The 18,358-nt window shown below is 40.4% G+C and overlaps 1 protein-coding gene across 17 annotated transcripts in view; it reads left to right on the top strand.

Moving 5' to 3' along the window:
* The window catches only part of LOC116917907 (plasma membrane calcium-transporting ATPase 3), a 53,029-nt gene that overhangs the window by 20,220 nt on the left and 14,451 nt on the right, over nucleotides 1-18,358 (top strand). For 5 of the 17 annotated variants that reach the window (XM_045169729.1, XM_045169732.1, XM_045169731.1 and 2 more), the window contains 18 exons: nucleotides 16-204; nucleotides 898-906; nucleotides 1,548-1,777; nucleotides 1,877-2,012; nucleotides 2,118-2,252; nucleotides 3,506-3,535; nucleotides 4,405-4,608; nucleotides 4,679-4,881; nucleotides 4,997-5,239; nucleotides 5,307-5,548; nucleotides 5,630-5,894; nucleotides 5,992-6,171; nucleotides 6,315-6,509; nucleotides 6,574-6,979; nucleotides 7,066-7,274; nucleotides 7,354-7,505; nucleotides 8,586-8,724; nucleotides 11,404-12,191. In XM_045169729.1, coding sequence (XP_045025664.1) covers nucleotides 16-204; nucleotides 898-906; nucleotides 1,548-1,777; nucleotides 1,877-2,012; nucleotides 2,118-2,252; nucleotides 3,506-3,535; nucleotides 4,405-4,608; nucleotides 4,679-4,881; nucleotides 4,997-5,239; nucleotides 5,307-5,548; nucleotides 5,630-5,894; nucleotides 5,992-6,171; nucleotides 6,315-6,509; nucleotides 6,574-6,979; nucleotides 7,066-7,274; nucleotides 7,354-7,505; nucleotides 8,586-8,724; nucleotides 11,404-12,114 — 3,878 coding nt within the window. In that variant the 3' untranslated portion in view covers nucleotides 12,115-12,191. Of the gene's footprint in view, nucleotides 1-15; nucleotides 205-897; nucleotides 907-1,543; nucleotides 1,778-1,876; nucleotides 2,013-2,117; nucleotides 2,253-3,505; nucleotides 3,536-4,404; nucleotides 4,609-4,678; nucleotides 4,882-4,996; nucleotides 5,240-5,306; nucleotides 5,549-5,629; nucleotides 5,895-5,991; nucleotides 6,172-6,314; nucleotides 6,510-6,573; nucleotides 6,980-7,065; nucleotides 7,275-7,353; nucleotides 7,506-8,585; nucleotides 8,740-11,403; nucleotides 12,192-15,767; nucleotides 15,837-18,358 lie in introns of those variants that run through there. The other 12 variants (XR_006643582.1, XM_045169742.1, XM_045169740.1 and 9 more) reach the window with 10 other exon arrangements.

Genomic DNA, 18,358 nt, shown 5'->3' with positions numbered 1-18,358 from the left:
GTTTGTTGTTAACAGGATTATCCGGTTCGCCGAAGGACATCGAACATCGGCGGGAGACATTCGGATCGAACACGATCCCACCTAAGCCGCCAAAGACCTTCTGGAGATTGGTGTGGGAAGCGTTGCAAGATGTCACCCTCATCATTCTGGAAGTCGCAGCCATCGTCTCACTACTTTTATCTTTCATACCTTCCAGTGGCGAAGGTAAATTACTTCTATCTATATTCCATTTGATAGGACTATATATTTAAAACAAATGAAAGACATGAAACACCACGCCCTTGCTCCCGCTGGGTACTCGTGAGTGACTGGCCTCCTTAAACAAAACAAAAATGGGAATGTGTGTGTGTGTGTTACGAAAGAGATCGTGAAAATAAAAGCGTGAGGCTAGGAGAAAGAGTAGCGGGATTGGATGAGTCACTGCAAATAGATGTCGAGATCTAAACGAATCGATAAGAAAATGGCACCGCGAAATAAATCAAATCACAAAATCGAGTCGCTAGAAAAAAATAAAAAATAAAAATAAAAATAGAAATAAATAGCGTTACGTAGCCGAACGTTCTTCAACCATCTTGTTTCGATTGCTGCTCGTTATCCTTTACCCGGCTTCCTGTGGGAAATGTCGGGATTATTGCTGATTGTACGAGAATTTCGTGAGTGGGGAAAAAAAAAATGGCTGCGGTTTTTTTTTGGGGGGGAGGGGCTGGATTGAATGATTTTATTTATTTTTTTCCACCCGTGGATTGTGAGGGTGTTGCAAGGATTGGGGATTTAGCACGCACGCGAATCAGATCTTCAATCATCGTAACACATCTAACTGCCTCTCGTTTGATCGCTCATTCTCTATCTGAATCATTTCTTTTCTTAACATGCTGTACGTCGTCATGGTGATTGTAGCCGCCGAAGGTAAGGGGACAACCCATTAACTCGCATGGATGATGATTTCACCTTCTCTCAATTTTTATTTGTTGTTATTCTCGTTGTTGTACACCACTTTTACTAAGCCCCTCACTTTTTTTCTTGTGCTGTGTATTAAAAAAAATATCAAAATTGGGGTTAAATCTCGGTGTTGACGTCAGATGATGGGCAAACGTCAATTGAAATTTCTAGTAGAGTTAAACGGCAAGCAAGTAAGCAGCAGCGCAAGCCCAAAAGTTTTGGTGGGACTTCGTCGAGCATCAAATTCGACTTGATTAGCGACTCTTGTACGTTGACGACTTGGGTTTTCCTCTTAATTGGGAAGGGGGGGGGGGGGCCATCCTTAAATGTTCGTTTCATCTTCTGCGAGAGAGAGAGGCAGGCGAACGAGCCACTCGATGCACAGGGATTTACTGGTTTTAAAATGCGTCCTTTTTTTTCGCGCTCGATTTAGTTTTCAAATCGTTTCATTTCATCCATTTGATGTATCGCTAGAACCTTGTATTAACCGAAGGACTTGTCAATCGAGTTTTGAAGGCATACCGGCCAATCGGTTTCGTTTCATTTTTCTTTTTCTTCTTTCTACATTCGTTTTTTTTGTGTTTTTGTTTAAAAATAAATCTCCGCAGATGAGCTCGGTCACGAGGAGGACAAGTCTCACGAATGGATCGAAGGCCTGGCTATTCTTATTTCCGTTATAGTCGTCGTCTTGGTTACTGCCTTTAATGATTACACCAAAGAGCGACAGTTCCGCGGGCTGCAGAGCCGCATCGAAGGCGAGCACAAATTCGCCGTTTTGCGCGGAGGCGAATGCAGCCAAATCTTCGTCGGCGAGATAGTCGTCGGCGACATCTGCCAAGTAAAAAACATATTCTCATTTTTATTATTATTATTTTTGTTTTTTTTTTTGTTTTGTTTTTTAAAAAAAGATCATTTTGCCATTGAATATTTTCTATAGGTGAAATATGGAGATTTGCTGCCGGCTGATGGCATTTTGATTCAGAGCAACGATTTGAAAGTGGACGAGTCATCGCTAACGGGCGAATCGGATCATGTCAAGAAAAGCGAATTAACGGATCCGATGCTTCTTTCCGGTAATATTAGGGTGTCCATCCTGTCTACGAATGATGACCATGACATTCGTGTGGGTTCTCACGTTACTTGTTTTTTTTCCTTTTTTGCATTCACAACAAAATTAGGCACTCACGTCATGGAAGGCAGCGGTCGGATGTTGGTGGCGGCCGTCGGCATCAATTCGCAAGCTGGCATCATCTTTACCCTGCTAGGTGCTGCTGCTGACCAGCAAGAAGCGGATGCTAAACAACGGAAGAAAGGTGACACTCGGTCTAACCTACCTTTGCTCCCCGTTCATTCCCCCCTTATTATTTCTACTTGTTCTTTTTTATTATTATTATTATTTTTTTTTTTGGTTGAATTTCGATGCGTTCCCCTTTATTTATTTATTTTTTTTTACGCTCCCTGCCTATTGGCGATTGGGAGTTTCGATCGATATCGGTGATCCTTGTCTAGTTGAGAATTATCGATTCTCAACTATCTGACTAGTGGGGGGGGACGGTGTGGGCGGATATTTGGGCAAAGTCGGTTCGTTAAAAGTAACTTATTTTAAAATATTCGAGGAAATGGGATGGTGATTTGGGTTTAATTTGATAGAGATTTATTTGATTTAAATTTTTTTACATTTTTGGGCTTTCATCTTTCATTTATTTCAACCATTTTTCTTATTGCTTTTTTTTTTTTTGGTTCGTAGTTTGCGAATTGAAACGTTCATTTTTTTCTTTTATCTCTCGTCTCTGTGTTTGCCAGTTATGCGCGTGAGAGTGTGTGCGTGTGTGAGAGTGATACGTTCTTCATCACGTGTTCTAAGACTCATAATGATTGAGAGGACACGTGTAGCATAGAGTGACGTTTAAGTTTTGAATGCTTTTTTCAGGTTCCTAATTCCTGGCTCTAGATTTTAATATTGAACATTTTAAATCCATAGTTTTACTAGATCAAAGAAAAGGTGGTACATTCCTTTTGAAATGGAATTGTTAAAGCCATTTAAAGGTTCAGCTTGCTGCATTCTTTTATTGATTTTTTTGTATTATTATTTTTTTTTTTTACCAATCATTTCTCTGGTAACGAAATGATTTTTTGTGAGTCTTAATTTCAACCCTTTTGGTTGATATTTAAGTTTGATTGGAACAGCTATCCTTTTGATGACATTTTTCTTTTTCGAGCTGTTTCATCTCTTCTTTTCATTTCTCCTTTCTTTTTTTTTTTTTTTTTTTCATCGAACATTTCTCTTGATACGTGTACATTTACGCATGACCCTAATTATTATGATTCCCCTTTTTACCACCCATTACCTAAACACCACGACCAAATAACTACCGTCACGCGACCATTCGACACGACCCGACCCGTACAACTTGCTCTATACAACAACTGCAACAACAACGTCTACTACATCTACTTGCCCGATGCCAAAAAAAAAAAAAAAACAAAATAAAAACTTAAAACATTATACAAAAATCCACGACATGCCGCCCTCTGTATCCTCATACACTATGGGGGCGTGGTTCAGAAGCCAAAAAGCAACGGAAGAAGAAGAAAGGTACGCAACAACAACAACACCAACAAAAATACAAAACACCATCAACACACGCTGCAGCTTCTCTCTCTCTCTTTCTATGACTCTATCAATCTATCATCTCTGTCTGTCTGGCAATCAAATCAGTCTTAACTTTGGTGCCCTCTGACTTTCTTTCCTCTTGACTCTCCGTGACTCTCTTTCTTTTTCTTCCACAAATCTCCTTTTTCCTACACACTTTCTTCTTGCTTTTTGGATTGCGATTGAATTTGCTATTTTTTTTTAATTTAAATTATTTTTTTTTTTTATTCTTTTGCTTGGCTTTTGGAACGAATTGCTTGAATTGTAGTTGCATGGTTTGGTAAGAGATTGTCGAATTTAAAAAAAAAAAACTCTTTTCTGCAAGTCAATTTCAATTTTGTTATAGAAGAAAAAGAAAAAATTCTGCTGCCGTTCTGTTTGAATTTTTTTCGGGGTAGGAAAAGACATTTCACCGCTTTATCTTTGATGTCGTGATGTTGACAAGAAAAGAAAAAAGAAAAAGACAGAATTGTAGTGTCACATAAAAGTGGGGGAGGGCAAAGGAATTTTGGCATTCCTATCGTCTCATCACATTCTTCTATTGTATCAAAAACAATAACCGTCACTAGTACATATTTTTCTCGCTGTCTCTTCCTTCTCCTTCTGCTTCTCTATTCTGTCCGCTGCCTTCGCTGTTTTTGTCCCATTTCACCAGACCCTTCAGCTTCTCGATTTATGTTTTCTTTCCTACTCCTGTGGGCGGCAGCGGTGTAGGAGAAGAGCGGGGGTCAGCATTACCTCGTGCGTGTCTTCATTAAACATCTAACGTGCTTTTTATTTTGCTGTTGGGATCCGCTTTTTGACGTGTCCAGGAGATGTCGAAGAAGGCGCTGTCGGTAACAACAGCCATCCGATGGATCACGGAGGGAACAACATGGCGAGCAAACAAGAGACGAGGGAAGGATCCAGCTGTCCAGCTGAGGACGCCCCTATCAAAGAAGAGAAATCGGGTCACAAGGATAAATCTGTTCTGCAAGCCAAACTGACGAAACTGGCCATCCAAATCGGTTACGCTGGTTAGCGCGCAATCTTTCAAACTGTCGGCGAATGAACAACTTGAGAGAAATTTGGCATTTTCTTTCCTAGGTTCGACCATCGCCATTTTGACGGTCATCATTCTGATAACGACGTTTTGCATCAAGACTTTCGTCTACGAAAACCAACCGTGGAAAAACGAATATTTCAATCACTTCGTCAAGTTCCTCATTATCGGTGTCACCGTCTTGGTCGTCGCCGTCCCGGAGGGTTTGCCCTTGGCTGTGACCCTCTCGTTGGCCTACTCCGTCAAAGTGAGAAAATCGTTTGTCTTTGTTCAACTCAGCCCACAACTTCTAACTTGACAGGACAAATTAATGATTCGCTCGTGTCTCTCTCTTCTTCTTCTTCTTCTTCTTCGTCGTCCAGAAAATGATGTTAGACAACAACTTGGTTCGACATTTGGACGCTTGCGAGACGATGGGCAATGCGACTGCCATCTGTTCGGATAAAACGGGAACGCTGACAACGAACAGGATGACGGTTGTTGCCTGCTATATCGGAGGACAGCACTACAAATCCATTCCGAAGTACGACTCGCTTCCGCCGCAAGTGGCCAACCTTGCCCTTCATGCCATCTCGATCAATAGTGCTTACACGTCCCGTATTTTGGTAAAACAAAACAAAATGCTCGCTTGGAATCTGAAGCCAAATAATCTATTTTTGTGTTCAATTTCAGGATGGAGATTTGCCCAATGAACCCATCAAGCAGGTGGGCAATAAAACGGAATGCGCCATGCTCGGTTTCGTGCTGGATTTGAAGAAATCCTATCAGGCCATTCGTGACGAGCATCCAGAAGAATCATTTCATCGTGTCTACACCTTCAATTCGAGCCGCAAGTCGATGAGTACCGTCATTGCTCGTGAGGGAGGCGGATACCGCGTCTTCACCAAAGGTGCATCTGAAATGGTGCTGAAAAAGTGAGTCACGATTCGTTCATTCGACGTTTTCTTTTGTCTAAGTACTTACTAATTATTATTATCTGAATTGCTTATGAAAAGGTGCGCCTTCATTTACGGTGTGGATGGAAAACTGGAGAAATTTACTCGCGAGAATCAAGAAGGGCTTGTGCGAAACGTCATCGAGCCAATGGCGTGCGATGGTCTGCGCACTATCGCCGTTGCCTACCGCGATTTTGTGCCAGGCAAGGCCGAAATCAACCAAGTCCATTACGACAACGAACCCAACTGGGACGATGAGGATGGAATCATCAATAACTTAACTTGCATGCTTATCGTCGGAATTGAAGATCCTGTCCGGCCCGAGGTAAATGGCAAACTCGGGCGAAACGAAATCATTGCCTTTTCATTTGTTTGTTTACCTATGGCTCTTTACCAATGGCTCTTTTGTTCTTCGATAATAGGTTCCGGATGCTATTCGACAGTGCCAAAAGGCGGGTATTACAGTGCGCATGGTGACGGGCGACAACGTGAACACGGCTCGATCCATCGCCATCAAGTGCGGCATCGTCACACCCGGCTTGGACTACCTTATTATCGACGGCAAAGAATTTAATCGACGTATTCGCGACTCTAATGGCGAGGTTTGTTTGACCTTTCTATTAATAACTCATACTGGCGTTGCTATGGTTACGATTCTTGTTTATATTATTTGTTGATTCGACTTATTACTTATTTTTTTATTATTTTCCCCTCCGTTTCACTTGGCTGCATTGGATACGCCCAGGTCCAGCAACACTTGCTCGATCAAGTTTGGCCGAAACTTCGAGTATTGGCTCGTTCTTCACCCACCGACAAGTACACGCTGGTCAAGGGAATTATCGACAGCAAGATATCCGATAACCGAGAAGTAGTGGCGGTGACAGGAGACGGTACTAACGATGGCCCGGCTCTCAAGAAAGCTGACGTCGGATTCGCTATGGTATGGCTGTTGAAGAAACTTCAAGTTTCAATCCCTTTTGCGCTAAAAATGTGATATTTCCTAGGGCATTGCTGGAACGGATGTGGCCAAAGAAGCGTCCGACATTATCTTGACGGATGACAACTTTAGTAGCATCGTTAAGGCCGTTATGTGGGGCCGCAACGTTTACGATTCTATCGCCAAGTTCTTGCAGTTTCAATTGACCGTCAACATTGTGGCCGTCATCGTCGCTTTCTTCGGCGCTTGCTTCATTCAAGATTCGCCGTTGAAAGCCGTCCAGATGTTGTGGGTCAACCTCATCATGGACACGTTAGCCTCTCTAGCTCTTGCCACTGAAATGCCCACGCCCGACTTGCTTACGCGCAAGCCTTATGGCCGCACTAAGCCCCTCATCTCCCGCACCATGATGAAAAATATCACTGGCCAAGGCATCTACCAGCTGGCGGTCATCTTCACTCTCGTGTTCGTCGGTAATGATTGGTCTTTGGAAATTGCTGGATATCAATATTTTTTTCAATTTTTCAATTTACGAATCGAATTCTATTGTGTTTTTTAGGCGAGAAATTTTTGGACATTGATTCGGGTCGATACAGAACCGATTCCGATCCTACACAGCATTTTACCATCATCTTCAACACTTTTGTGATGATGACGTTGTTTAACGAGATCAACGCCAGGAAGATCCACGGCCAGCGCAACGTCTTCGAAGGCATTTTCACCAACCCCATCTATTATTGCATCTGGATAGCCACTGCGGCTTCGCAGGTGAGAAGGAGCCCTTGTTGTTTCTAATCAATTTTTGCGCGCCACCCATAATCGAATTGGCGGTGATGTTCTTCTCTAGGTGCTCATTGTGCAATTTGGCGGTCACGCGTTTTCCACTGCCCCTCTCACGATAGCCCAGTGGGCGTGGTGCATCTTTTTCGGCGTGGGAACTCTAGTGTGGGGCCAGGTGGTCACCACGGTTCCCACTAGCAAGATTCCCAAAATCTTCTCGTATGGCTGCTTCCTTTTTCCATCCAATAGTGTATCGAGTCAGCCTTGACTCTTTCATCTTTTGTATAGAAACAACATTTCGACTGTTTTTGTCTCGCACTCTCAAACACACCTGGTCTTTGCCGGCCAAGATTGCACACGATGAAAGGTGTTCCCAAGTCACAAACTTTGGTTTAGTCGCCTTTAGCACCGTAGCTCTTTTTTTTTTTATTTTTCCCCTCCTTCTCACTGCCCTCCCTTTCTTCGGCGTTTCATTTACCATCGAGATTAGTAGGGAATTATTAATTAATTAATTAATTTTTTTTTTAAACATACCTTACCATTCGTTGACGACATGGTCTAAGGATCGAAACATCTTGGACATGGAATCAGTCACCAATTTTTTTTTTTACTTTTTATTTATTTAGATTCATTCCCCCTACCCCCCTATTTATTTTTTGGCCATTTCAAAGCAGAATTGAACTAATTAACTAGGACCCCAGATTTAAACAATTTTGCACCTGAGCACACACGAATCACGCACTTGAAACATTCAGATAATGAATTTTTTTTTTATATATATAAAAGAAATTGTCGTTGAAAAAAAAACACCTTTTAAAAATTGATTGAAGTGAATTCTTTATTCATTTCCCATGACAGAAAATCTGTAGGTTTTTTAACGGCCCTCGTTTTGCCATCTGTTTACTCGCATATCATAATGTCTGGTCCATCGAATCGGACATGACATTCACATCTAGGAACACTAAAAATATGTTTTTGTTTTTTACTTCGTCCTATTAGCACAGTTGGGGGTCTCTGTCAGTGGGTTACACACACGTACACGCATATCTGTGAAATGGGCTATAGAAGGGATGGTTTACTTGGAAGAGGACGTCTTTCTGAATGTTCACTCTAGGCCGGCAAGAAACAGACAAAAGGTGTTGGTTGTTCTATTGTCCGAGCTCAGTGATGAAGTTCCAAAAGGACTGGAGCATTTCTATCATTGTTCCAGAAGCAACAACTTTTTTTTGTTTTTTGTTTGTTTTGTGGTTCGATTTTTATGACATTGTTTTTTGGTTTCGCCGATTGGACAACTTTTAGTTGGGGTCGAGGACATCCTGAAGACATTTCAGCTGCAATGGGCGCCCTAACCGAAGACAGATTCGATGCCGATGGTGAAAAGAAGCGAACTACAGGCCAGATCCTTTGGATCCGCGGTCTCACACGACTCCAGACACAGGTAGGACGCAGTTAAGCCGATGTTGATTCGCATTGGATCTTCATTTGTCTCTCTCTCTCTCTCACTCTATCTATCTCTCTTTTTTTTTTATCTTAACGTTCCCCGAGTTTATTTTCCTTCGTTTTTTTTTTTTTTACTCTTTATTAGAGAATCATAACTGTTTCTACACTGATTGGTTTTTTTATCATTGGTTTTCTTATCTGATTTTTTTTTTTTAATTTTTTTGATCGAGTTTGTTTCCAACCCCCAACACCGCCCATTGACAACGACAATGCTATTTATAGTATTTATGTATCTACACACACGAAAACGCAATTCCATCCGAACTGGCGTGATTCTTCCGAACCTTTGTTGGTTCTCTCTCTCTCTCTTTTTTTTTTTTTTTTTTAAATTAATCTTTAGCGAATATTTATTGGGTCGCTCGGACCTTTTTTTTTACTTTTTTCACCACCTTAAGCGACGCATTTATTCACTACGCTGCAAACCCACTTGTGATTTTAAAAAATATTTCTTATTCGATTTTGACGTGCTATTTATTGATTTAGTTTCGGCCATATTTATTTGTTTCAAAATCCTTTTCGTTTTGTATTTTTAAGTCATAGGTTTTCTTTTACCTTAATGTCGATCTAGCCTTAAGTGTATCGCTCGGCGTAAGGTAATCCCCCGAGCGAGTGTGCAACGAACCGGCAACGCCAGAAAGCTGGCCACGATCTATAATTTCTTTGCGTTTTGTTTTTCTTTTTTTTTGTTTTTTTCTACCAATCGATATTAATGCGAAAGCGAGTTTTCACAATCATTTCGATCGCATAAACAATAGCCGTCCACGAAGGGGAGCGAAAAATCTGATTCCACATTAGTTCTTTGTTTTGTTTTTTTCCAACTTTTTTTTTTCTTACGAAATCATGTGGCCTCTTTGTTTGGCCATCATTTGGGTTGAACAATTTTTTTTTTTTTAATTTTTACTTCGATGTTTCCATTGTACCCCCCACGATGTTCCTATCTTTAGGCTCACAGTTCCATGTTTATGTACAATTTTCTTCGCCGCATAAAGCGACTCTGTGTGCCTGTGTTCCCAGTCGGAAATAGTATCGATTGATTGGCAAGAGGGTTCGAAAAAAAGGATCCCATGTTGCCATGCCAACTCACTGGACTTAAAGGAGAAAAAAAAAATAATATTATCCCTACTACTTGGTTTGTTTTCCCAACATTTTTTTTTTCTCGGTTCTGATTGTGTTCCAAATACCTTCGCCGCCCCGTTACGAAATCTCGTCATTTCCTTGTTCTATCCAGCGGTTCTATTGCTGAACTCATTTGACTCTTCTTTCTCTCTTTCTGATTCTTCGCTCAGTTATCCCGTTTCGTTATCCACAATCATTACCCTCCTCCCCTCCCCCTATTTTCTATACAGCTAATGCCATCCTTACCTAATCCAGATCCATCATGTCTTCCCATTCTATGTCGTACCTATAATATTCTTCTCTTTCTTTTTTACGTTCACCGAACCAGGGGGACAAGAAAACAATCCTTGATGATTCCAACATTAGCTGTCACCTGTTTCCGTTCTATTTCCTGCTCGGCTAATTCCTTAAAAAAACAAAACAAAAGCAACCATTTATTTTTGGGTTTTTTTATTTTTTTTTAAGCTTTAAGTTGCTAACAACATTGCATGCGCTGTGTTTTTGTTTTTCATTTGGCCCGTTTCGTTTTTTCTTTAACAATTTCGGCGGATTTCAGCTTTTTTTTTACCGCCGAATTTTCAAAAGTAGTTTGGGGTGGGCGGGGTTAAATATGCATATATGCAAATGATTTGATTATTTTTTTTTTTTTTTTTTCAAGTTGAAAGATGTGTGATACCAAAATCCCGGGCATTCCGGAAGAGAACAAGGAATTCCCTAAATCGCTTGATGGTTAATCACATGTTGCATACAACTTGGGAAATCATTTCATTTAGCGGTTTCAACCAGTGAAAGGCGGCCGGGGGGAAAATGTTTTCGTTCTCAGACATTTCGTTCTAGTAAAAAAAAAAATAATTCTAAACGATGTGATGAATTGTTTCGTTTGCGGTTCGTAATCGTCGTGTCGATTAATCAGCATGGATGTAATGTGTCGATTTTTTTTAAATTTTTTGTTAAAGATTCCGTCGTAAATCATCAACTGTTTTTAACGATCAATGAAAACCTACAAAGAACTAACGATTAGCAGTGCGGTGTTCAGTAAGAGAATGCATTTTCCTGTTTGCGTGTCGTGAATGAACACGCGCGAATTGTGTCACTTCCGTCTTCCTAAAGCGATTTTCCGTCCTAGTTTTTAACATTTACGCACGTAAGAAAATGATCCTTGCAACCAAAATGATTTAAGCTCGAACTGTTGACGATGTTTCTTTTTGATTTTTCTGTCTGTCTTTTTTTTTATTATTATTATTATTTATTTTTATTTATTAATTATCAAAGTAAGTAGTGCTGCTCTAACAAAACGATGAATGACACGATGAATAACGAACACATTTGCCTTCCTCCTCTTTTGTCCCCCCCTCCCCCTCATCCTGCCCACATCGAGGATAACTGATGGCCAAATGTATTCATTTCTTTTTGGTGTTTTTACTGTCGCGACGTGCGTCTCTGGCGATACCAACGAACATAACCGCGACGCGCCCCTTCCACGTGATTGTCTGGTTTGCAGCTGCGAGTAATCAGAGCGTTCAAGTCTACGCTGGAGGACCTGGAGGAGAAGCGGTCCGAACACAGTATGCACAGTTTGCGGAGTTCAAGAAGTCAGTCGGGTCTGCGCCCGCTCTCGGACATCACGTACATTGACGACGACCCGTTGCATCGGGCAACGGCGTCGCAGCATCACATGGCTGGTGAGCGTGAGCTCCACGACAGGAGCCGTCCACCTATCGCTTTGACTTCCGACGGTTTGCTGGCGGTCGCTGGCGGGTTCGGGGGCGCAGGTAGTGGCGCTGGAGCGGGTGGACATCATCATCACCATCACAGACAGCAACGGCATTCGTCGTCTGCCGAACACACCAACAACAATAACAGGGCGACTGAGCGTAAGAGCGCCAGCGCTGGTTGCAGTGCGGTCCCGTCCGCCCTGACCATTAACGGCCATCACGTCAGTCAGCCGACTTCTCGTTCCCATTCCAACACCCATCCGCAATTCCAAACGTCATCCACACTTGTGAATGAATCCCATTCTTCTTACCTGACCAGCATGTCCCCTCCTCAATTGCTCACCCCGTACCAGGCGAGCGGCTCCCCTCATTATCAGCTGCCGCCTCAGATGCCACCCTCTAACCTGCTACCTGTTCGCTACGACGTTCTCGATTACGACCCGCTCCCGAATCTGCCGGCCGACCTGCCACGCCTCGTTCACGAGACAAGCATCTAAACCCCCCCCCCCCCAAAAAAAAAAAATGAAAAACAACAAAAAATGAGACACATATTTATATATTTCCCTCCCAAAATTTAAAAAAAAAAAACCGCACGATGTGAGATTTCACATCTCTTATGACACACCATCACCTTCTTATCCTCTGCGACCACTTGGACGGCTCCTTAATCCCCTCCCTCCTCAACAACATATCTTCTTCTCGCCTCTCTCCCTGTCGCTCTTCGGCGCTGTTTTTGTTTTTGTTTTTTTTTCTTTTTTCGCTCTGCATTTCTCTCACGCCAAACCTCAACGTCGCCGTCTTTTTCATTAACAAACCACATAGTACACACGTACACACGGGGCTTACCTCTCTGTCCATCTTTTATTTGTCTCTTTCTCTCTTTCTCTTTCTCAATTTCATCGCTGTTTTTTTTTCTCTTTATTTCAAACTAAATGACTAGTTTGCTGATTTGGGGGGTCGCTTGGTGATGTCTGTTGAGGGTTTTGTGGGGCCCAGTTGATTCCGTGCGGTTGGGAACGGTAGAACTTGGGGAGGAAGGTGTGTGTGGCGCAATTTGTGAATGTCGGCTTTCCTCTTATTTTTTTTTATTTTGAAATCTTTTTTCGGTGGTTTGATGTGCTCCTCGAGTCGACTTGACAACGTCGGTCATAGTGATAAAAGTTCTAGTTTTGACAATAATTTTGTAGCTTCCAAAGCGAGCCTCTTTCGATTCGTTTTATCACTCCGCCCTAACCGCCATCTTTTGCGATTCCTTTTATTTTATCTTATTTTTTCGAATCCAAATCGAAGTAAGGAGGAAATCTTGTTTGATGGACGTTCTCTTTCATTTCGAATTGATCGTCCCCATTTTTTTTTTTACGAACCTTGGCCCCAATTCTTCTTTGATAACGGCAACGATGTTTCGCTGAGAGAGAGAGCGATTGGTGTGTCGCCTTGCGTCTCGGTACGCAGTTGGAAAATAACAAGAGAAGCAAGAAGAAGAAGGAGAAGAAATGGAAACAACAACAAAAAAATGAATGGAACAAAATAAAAAGAGACACGCGAAGAAGACAATAAAGATGAGCGATCTGCCAGTTGTGCCTGCCACGCAAAATGGAGCTGTCATTGTCTTCAACATCAGACGAAAACAAATCATTCTGTCGCCCGCCTATTTAAAACAAAAAACCAAAATCACAAACGAGTAGGCCATCTTACTAACTCACGACTGCTAGTTTTCCTTTTTTTTTTATTATTATTAATTAATTTATTATTATTTAAATTTGTTTTATGAATTGGTGAATAAGATTGATTTCTTTTTTTGCTATTCTCCCTCTCTGCGCTGTATTCATAGTAGCGGTTGGACGATTATTTTTTTTCTGTCTTTTCACGTATTCGTCGTCAACCAACTTTTTTCGATTTTGGATTGTTTGTTCTTTTCGGTTGTTGAATGAAATTCCATTTTTAGCTTCCGTTTTCTTTTTACAATTTTTGTATTTTATTTTGTATATTTGAATATGTTCGGTTCCGTTCGATGCGGTGAGAGGCAAAGGCCGGAATGAGTGGTTCGGGGGAGTTTCTTCCGTCTATATTAGCAATTTCAGATGATGTCTGCCGAATCTTGGACAGTTCCAAGGGATTTGGCGGCCAACGCAAGGCACTGCATGTCTTCGATAAGGAGGGAGATATTTGATGTTGGTTGTCATAAATCGATTGGAGGCTCTTAATTTTTTCGTATAGTAGATCTCTTCCACGTGTGGTTTATTCGATCTTTTTATCATTATGAAATTACGGCCAGATCTCGGGATCTCTTCTTCATTGGATACGCTTCTTTTGATTCTTTTGGTAGATTGGCCTTTTATTTAAATTTGTTTTTTCGTTTTTCCTTTCCCTTTTTCTATTCACTTTGATATTGTTACCTTGTGATTTCCTTTCCTCGATGTGTCATTGACACCCTTTCGGCTCTCCTCCTTTACCCGACGTCTGTGTGAGGCAACAACCGATTACGAATTCATCACCTGTGTCACCCGTATGATTTTGTGTTGGCCCTTCTGTCTCTCTTTCTTGCTTTCTCTCCCTTACCACCCATTGTATTGAATATTCATCTCTTCTGAAATCTGACACCTGAATTTATTTTTATTTTTATTTTTTTTTTCCCCAACATTCGCCGAACCCCCAAAAGAAAAGAAAACAAACCGCACCTTTGCATTTTTGATTTCACCCTTCGATTTCGAATCCCGGCTTCTACAGGACGGTTGTATGAATTAGTTACTTTTGGGCACACCAAAACGGAGGCAACGCACTTGACTATCGCTATATCTCGTCTTTTCTTTGAAAACAGTTACTTGCCATCTTCTTCTCTTTCCTGTCGGATACGAACATTTTATTTCTTATTTTTTTGATTGATTTACCTTTCTTTATGACGTAGAACAATGTTGCTCTTTTCGGACATTGTTCTCCAGGAGAAGTAGATGAGATTTAGCCTTCCGCACTCAATCGGGGATTTTTCTTTTCGATGTTTATTGCAGTTGTCTCTTGATCGAGGGCGATGTGATCCCGACAGCTGCGATTCTATCGTGTGTTTTGGGCTTTTTTTCATGTGGTATTGACCCTTTAAATAGAGTAGGAACTTCTATAGCTGTTGACCACACCGAGTCTACACGTAATTTTTTTTTTTTTAATGGTTGTGGCAATCAATTAGTCCGTCAGCTTAAGATTAAACCAATCCCACTGAACACATTTCGTTACATTTACCCTCATTTGGGATTTGGTGTTGTAGTCAATTTGGATCCCCCCCTATGACCTTTTTCTTTTAAAGAGATATGCCGTATTCCATCACCTTCGGTTTATGAAACCACTGCCTTTTAAGGAAATGGTGAAAATCGACTTTATTTGGTTGTTGTACTACACCCATCTCAGCCCTAATTTTGACCATCGTTTTATTTTGATTTGTATTATTATTATTTTGACATGTGAACACTGGACTCTCTCATCCATTTGTTTTGTTAGGGTATAATGCGGGACAAGTGGCCGTCTTGCTATACTCGTTTTGATTCTCTCCGCTTTTTGTCCTTTTTCAGTTGTAGGAAAAACCAAACGATCCTAAACTTTGCGTTACAAAAAAAATCTATTCTTCCCGAATTGTCGGTCTATTTTCAATTGCCAATCAGTCTTAATAATATGGATTGATAAACATTTGACGAAACCATCACTCCTGGTTCTTGTCAGCATGTTTTATTTTTTATTAATTTAAATTTTTTCGTTTTTATTTCCCATAAAATTAAGTGAACCAAAGAATCTCTAGTTTCGTTGAACTCCATCACACCTTTCCATTTTCTATTTTTATGTTCGTTACATGTTTTGTTTAGTGGTTGAAGTTCGACTTCAACGTACCCCCCGCACACAATGAGATTTGATGGTCGGGGCAATCTCAAATCTCACTTTCTTTCCCCCCCTTTTTTTTTTTTTTTTGATTATATATTCTGTTTTAATTTCAAATATTCTAATTCATATTATTTTGTCGTGCATTTCATCCTGAAATCTTTTTGTCTTGAAAATTTAAAAACTACAAACAATCAAATCACACCGCAAAAAATGATCCCTGTATTCTTTGCTTTTCTCTCTCTCTTTTTTTTTTTTTTATTCTTACATCTACATTCCTCTCTCCGTCAAGGTGATTGGTGGTGAATTGCAGGAACGTTTGATTCCGGTTCCCTACAGCAAGAATACCACAGACCAAGCTGTAAGCTCTTCCTGTTTTCATTTCCGTTTCTACTTGAAAGAATTTTTGAAAAAAAAAGCAAGAGTTAGCGAACGAAAAACAGAAAGAAAGATGCATCAGCTTGTGGCATTTAAATAGTCATTTTTTATTTATTTATTATTTGATTGAACTCGAAATTCTTGATCTAAAAAAAAAAAAAAAACTCTTTAGATTTCCCTGGTTTTATTTTTATTTTTTTCTCCGCGTAGCATGAAGCTCATTTCGTTGGCATGATTATCAAGGCTGGAAGAATAGCATAGTCGTTAATGTATCGATTCTCTTCACCGCCTGTTGCCTCTTGATTCTCACCTTAGAAAGCCAACAACCGACAAAACAAAGAAAGTACCGTTTGATTTGCTTGGCCTGTCATTATTATTTTTTTCAGTTTCTTTATCAGTCACGTCGGAGAGCGTGCTCCAATGTTGTTCGTTCATGTTCGCATTTCCAGGTCGATTTTCATTTCCTTTAATTTTTTTTTTTTTTTTTACGTGTACCATATTAGCTTATTTTAGCTATAGTCTGTGGACACCTGCATTGATCCTTCTATCCTATCCCACGTTCTATGTACTATATTTATGCTCATTTCCCAATTTATATATAATTTTTTTTCCTCCTTCTCTTCTTATTTTTCTCGTATCCGTTTTGATATATATTAGTTTATGGATATTCGTAATTATGGTAGGAGATTTCACGCGTCCAGGACACCGTTATTTTCCCCTTTTTTTCTGAAGCACTCGCAGACAAGGCTTCATCTACCCTAATTGGCACTGGCTGTTTATTATTTATTTCCTATATCATTTCTTGTCGTTGGAATTCATATTAGTTTGACAGGTGCTATTTTTAGCTGGGCCTTTTTTTCTGCCTCCCGAACTCGATGCATGCATTTCAATTTGTTTGGTTAGTGAACCCTGGCAAACAAGCAAGACAACCCACCCTCTCTCCGTGTGTTCTCCCCTTGTACACAAATGTTTAATTCAAAGCCTTTCTCCTTGTCAATCTAATTTTCTTGGCGGGAAGTTTGGAACGTCATTTCCGGGAGGGTGTAGAATAGGATCAAAGAGGAAGAAGATGACAAGATAATTTTTTTTTTTTTTTTTATATAATAATAATAAATAAACCCTGCCTGTTTCACATATGCTGTTATACACAGCCATGACCGGAGACTGCGTGATGAAAGGTGCCAGGCACAAACTGGCATTGTTAATCATCAGTCAGATAGCATGCTGCGTATCATCCAAACGCGCACTATTTATTTCCCCTTTCTTTCTTTAAAAAAAAAACAATTGCCCTTAAAAAATTCAATTCCTTTTCAACCCCGGTCATGCCAAACCCACAAAGTCCTTTATTCTTTAACAAATTATTTTTACGCCAATTCCTCCGTTTCTCTTTTGAAACGTTAAAATTGTTTGACATTTAGCTTCCTGTTTAACATATACGCAGTTACTTCACCCGATTTCGTAACTTATCTCTTCTTAGTATATATTTTAATTGGTTTACTTGATTGGGCCAGGATCGAAACAAATGATAAGTGAAGGGCGGGCGGCGCATTTTTAAGAGAACACATTCAAACAGAGACATGCAGTGCATTCGAAACTTTAAATTCTCGGTCGGTTCTTGCGCTCCATCTACTTGTTCCAATTTCTCCAGAAGCGTGAAAACGAAAAATGCCACCAAATGAAACGTTCCATCCAGCCTTTGCCAGCTGCGCGTCGTATTACTATCTTCAATCGATTTTCGTTTATTTCGAACTCAGTTCAAAGCTATTTCTGTCGACTCGGTCTGATTTATTTTTTTTTTTTTTTAAGTTTCCTCTTCTTTTTATCGTGTGAGAAATCGTGTCTTCGTCGTTCGGTTATCGATGTTGCCGTTGTCAGTTTGTTGGAAGCGTTAGATGTTTGTTGTATACAAAGTTGTTCGATATATGCGTATCGATGTGCCAAATCTGGAAATCTAATGTTTATAGCACGTGGCCGTCGTACGACGATTGTGTGCGTCTCTTGTGGGAATCTATTTCCTTGTTATTTCACTGCCGATTGAAACATTGTCGGCACTATATTCATTCGATGTCCAGGTTCATTTTGTCGATATTCTTTTCATTTTCATGTATTTGTAGTAATGGTTTTTGTTTGTAGTTTTTTTCGTTCGTAGCTGTCGGAGCAAGCTTCTATGAGATTTGCATTCTGACTTGTTTATAGTCATCTGTCGTTGCTTTATTTTCGGTTTAGCAGACATTCGGAAATCGATCCTGTCTGGGGTCGATTTTTTTTTAATATTTTGTTTATTCAAACGGTTTAACGAAAAAATCGATTCTTTATATATATTTTTTTTTTATCTCTTCTCTTTGATCTCAAACGAGTCAATAGTCAAATGTGTTCCTTGTGTTTGACGCGCTTCTTGGTGTCTCAATAAGAACATACGTGTTGTTTTGGTTTTTTGCTCTATGGTTTTGCTGAGTTGTGCACGACGTATCGGAACACTGCTTTATTTTGGTTTACTAGTGTGGA

Source organism: Daphnia magna, linkage group LG2 (assembly GCF_020631705.1).
Source record: "Daphnia magna isolate NIES linkage group LG2, ASM2063170v1.1, whole genome shotgun sequence".
Lineage (NCBI taxonomy): Eukaryota > Metazoa > Arthropoda > Branchiopoda > Diplostraca > Daphniidae > Daphnia > Daphnia magna.
The sequence above is the reverse complement of the archived record's forward strand: the minus strand, read 5'-3'. Positions and strand labels throughout refer to the sequence as shown.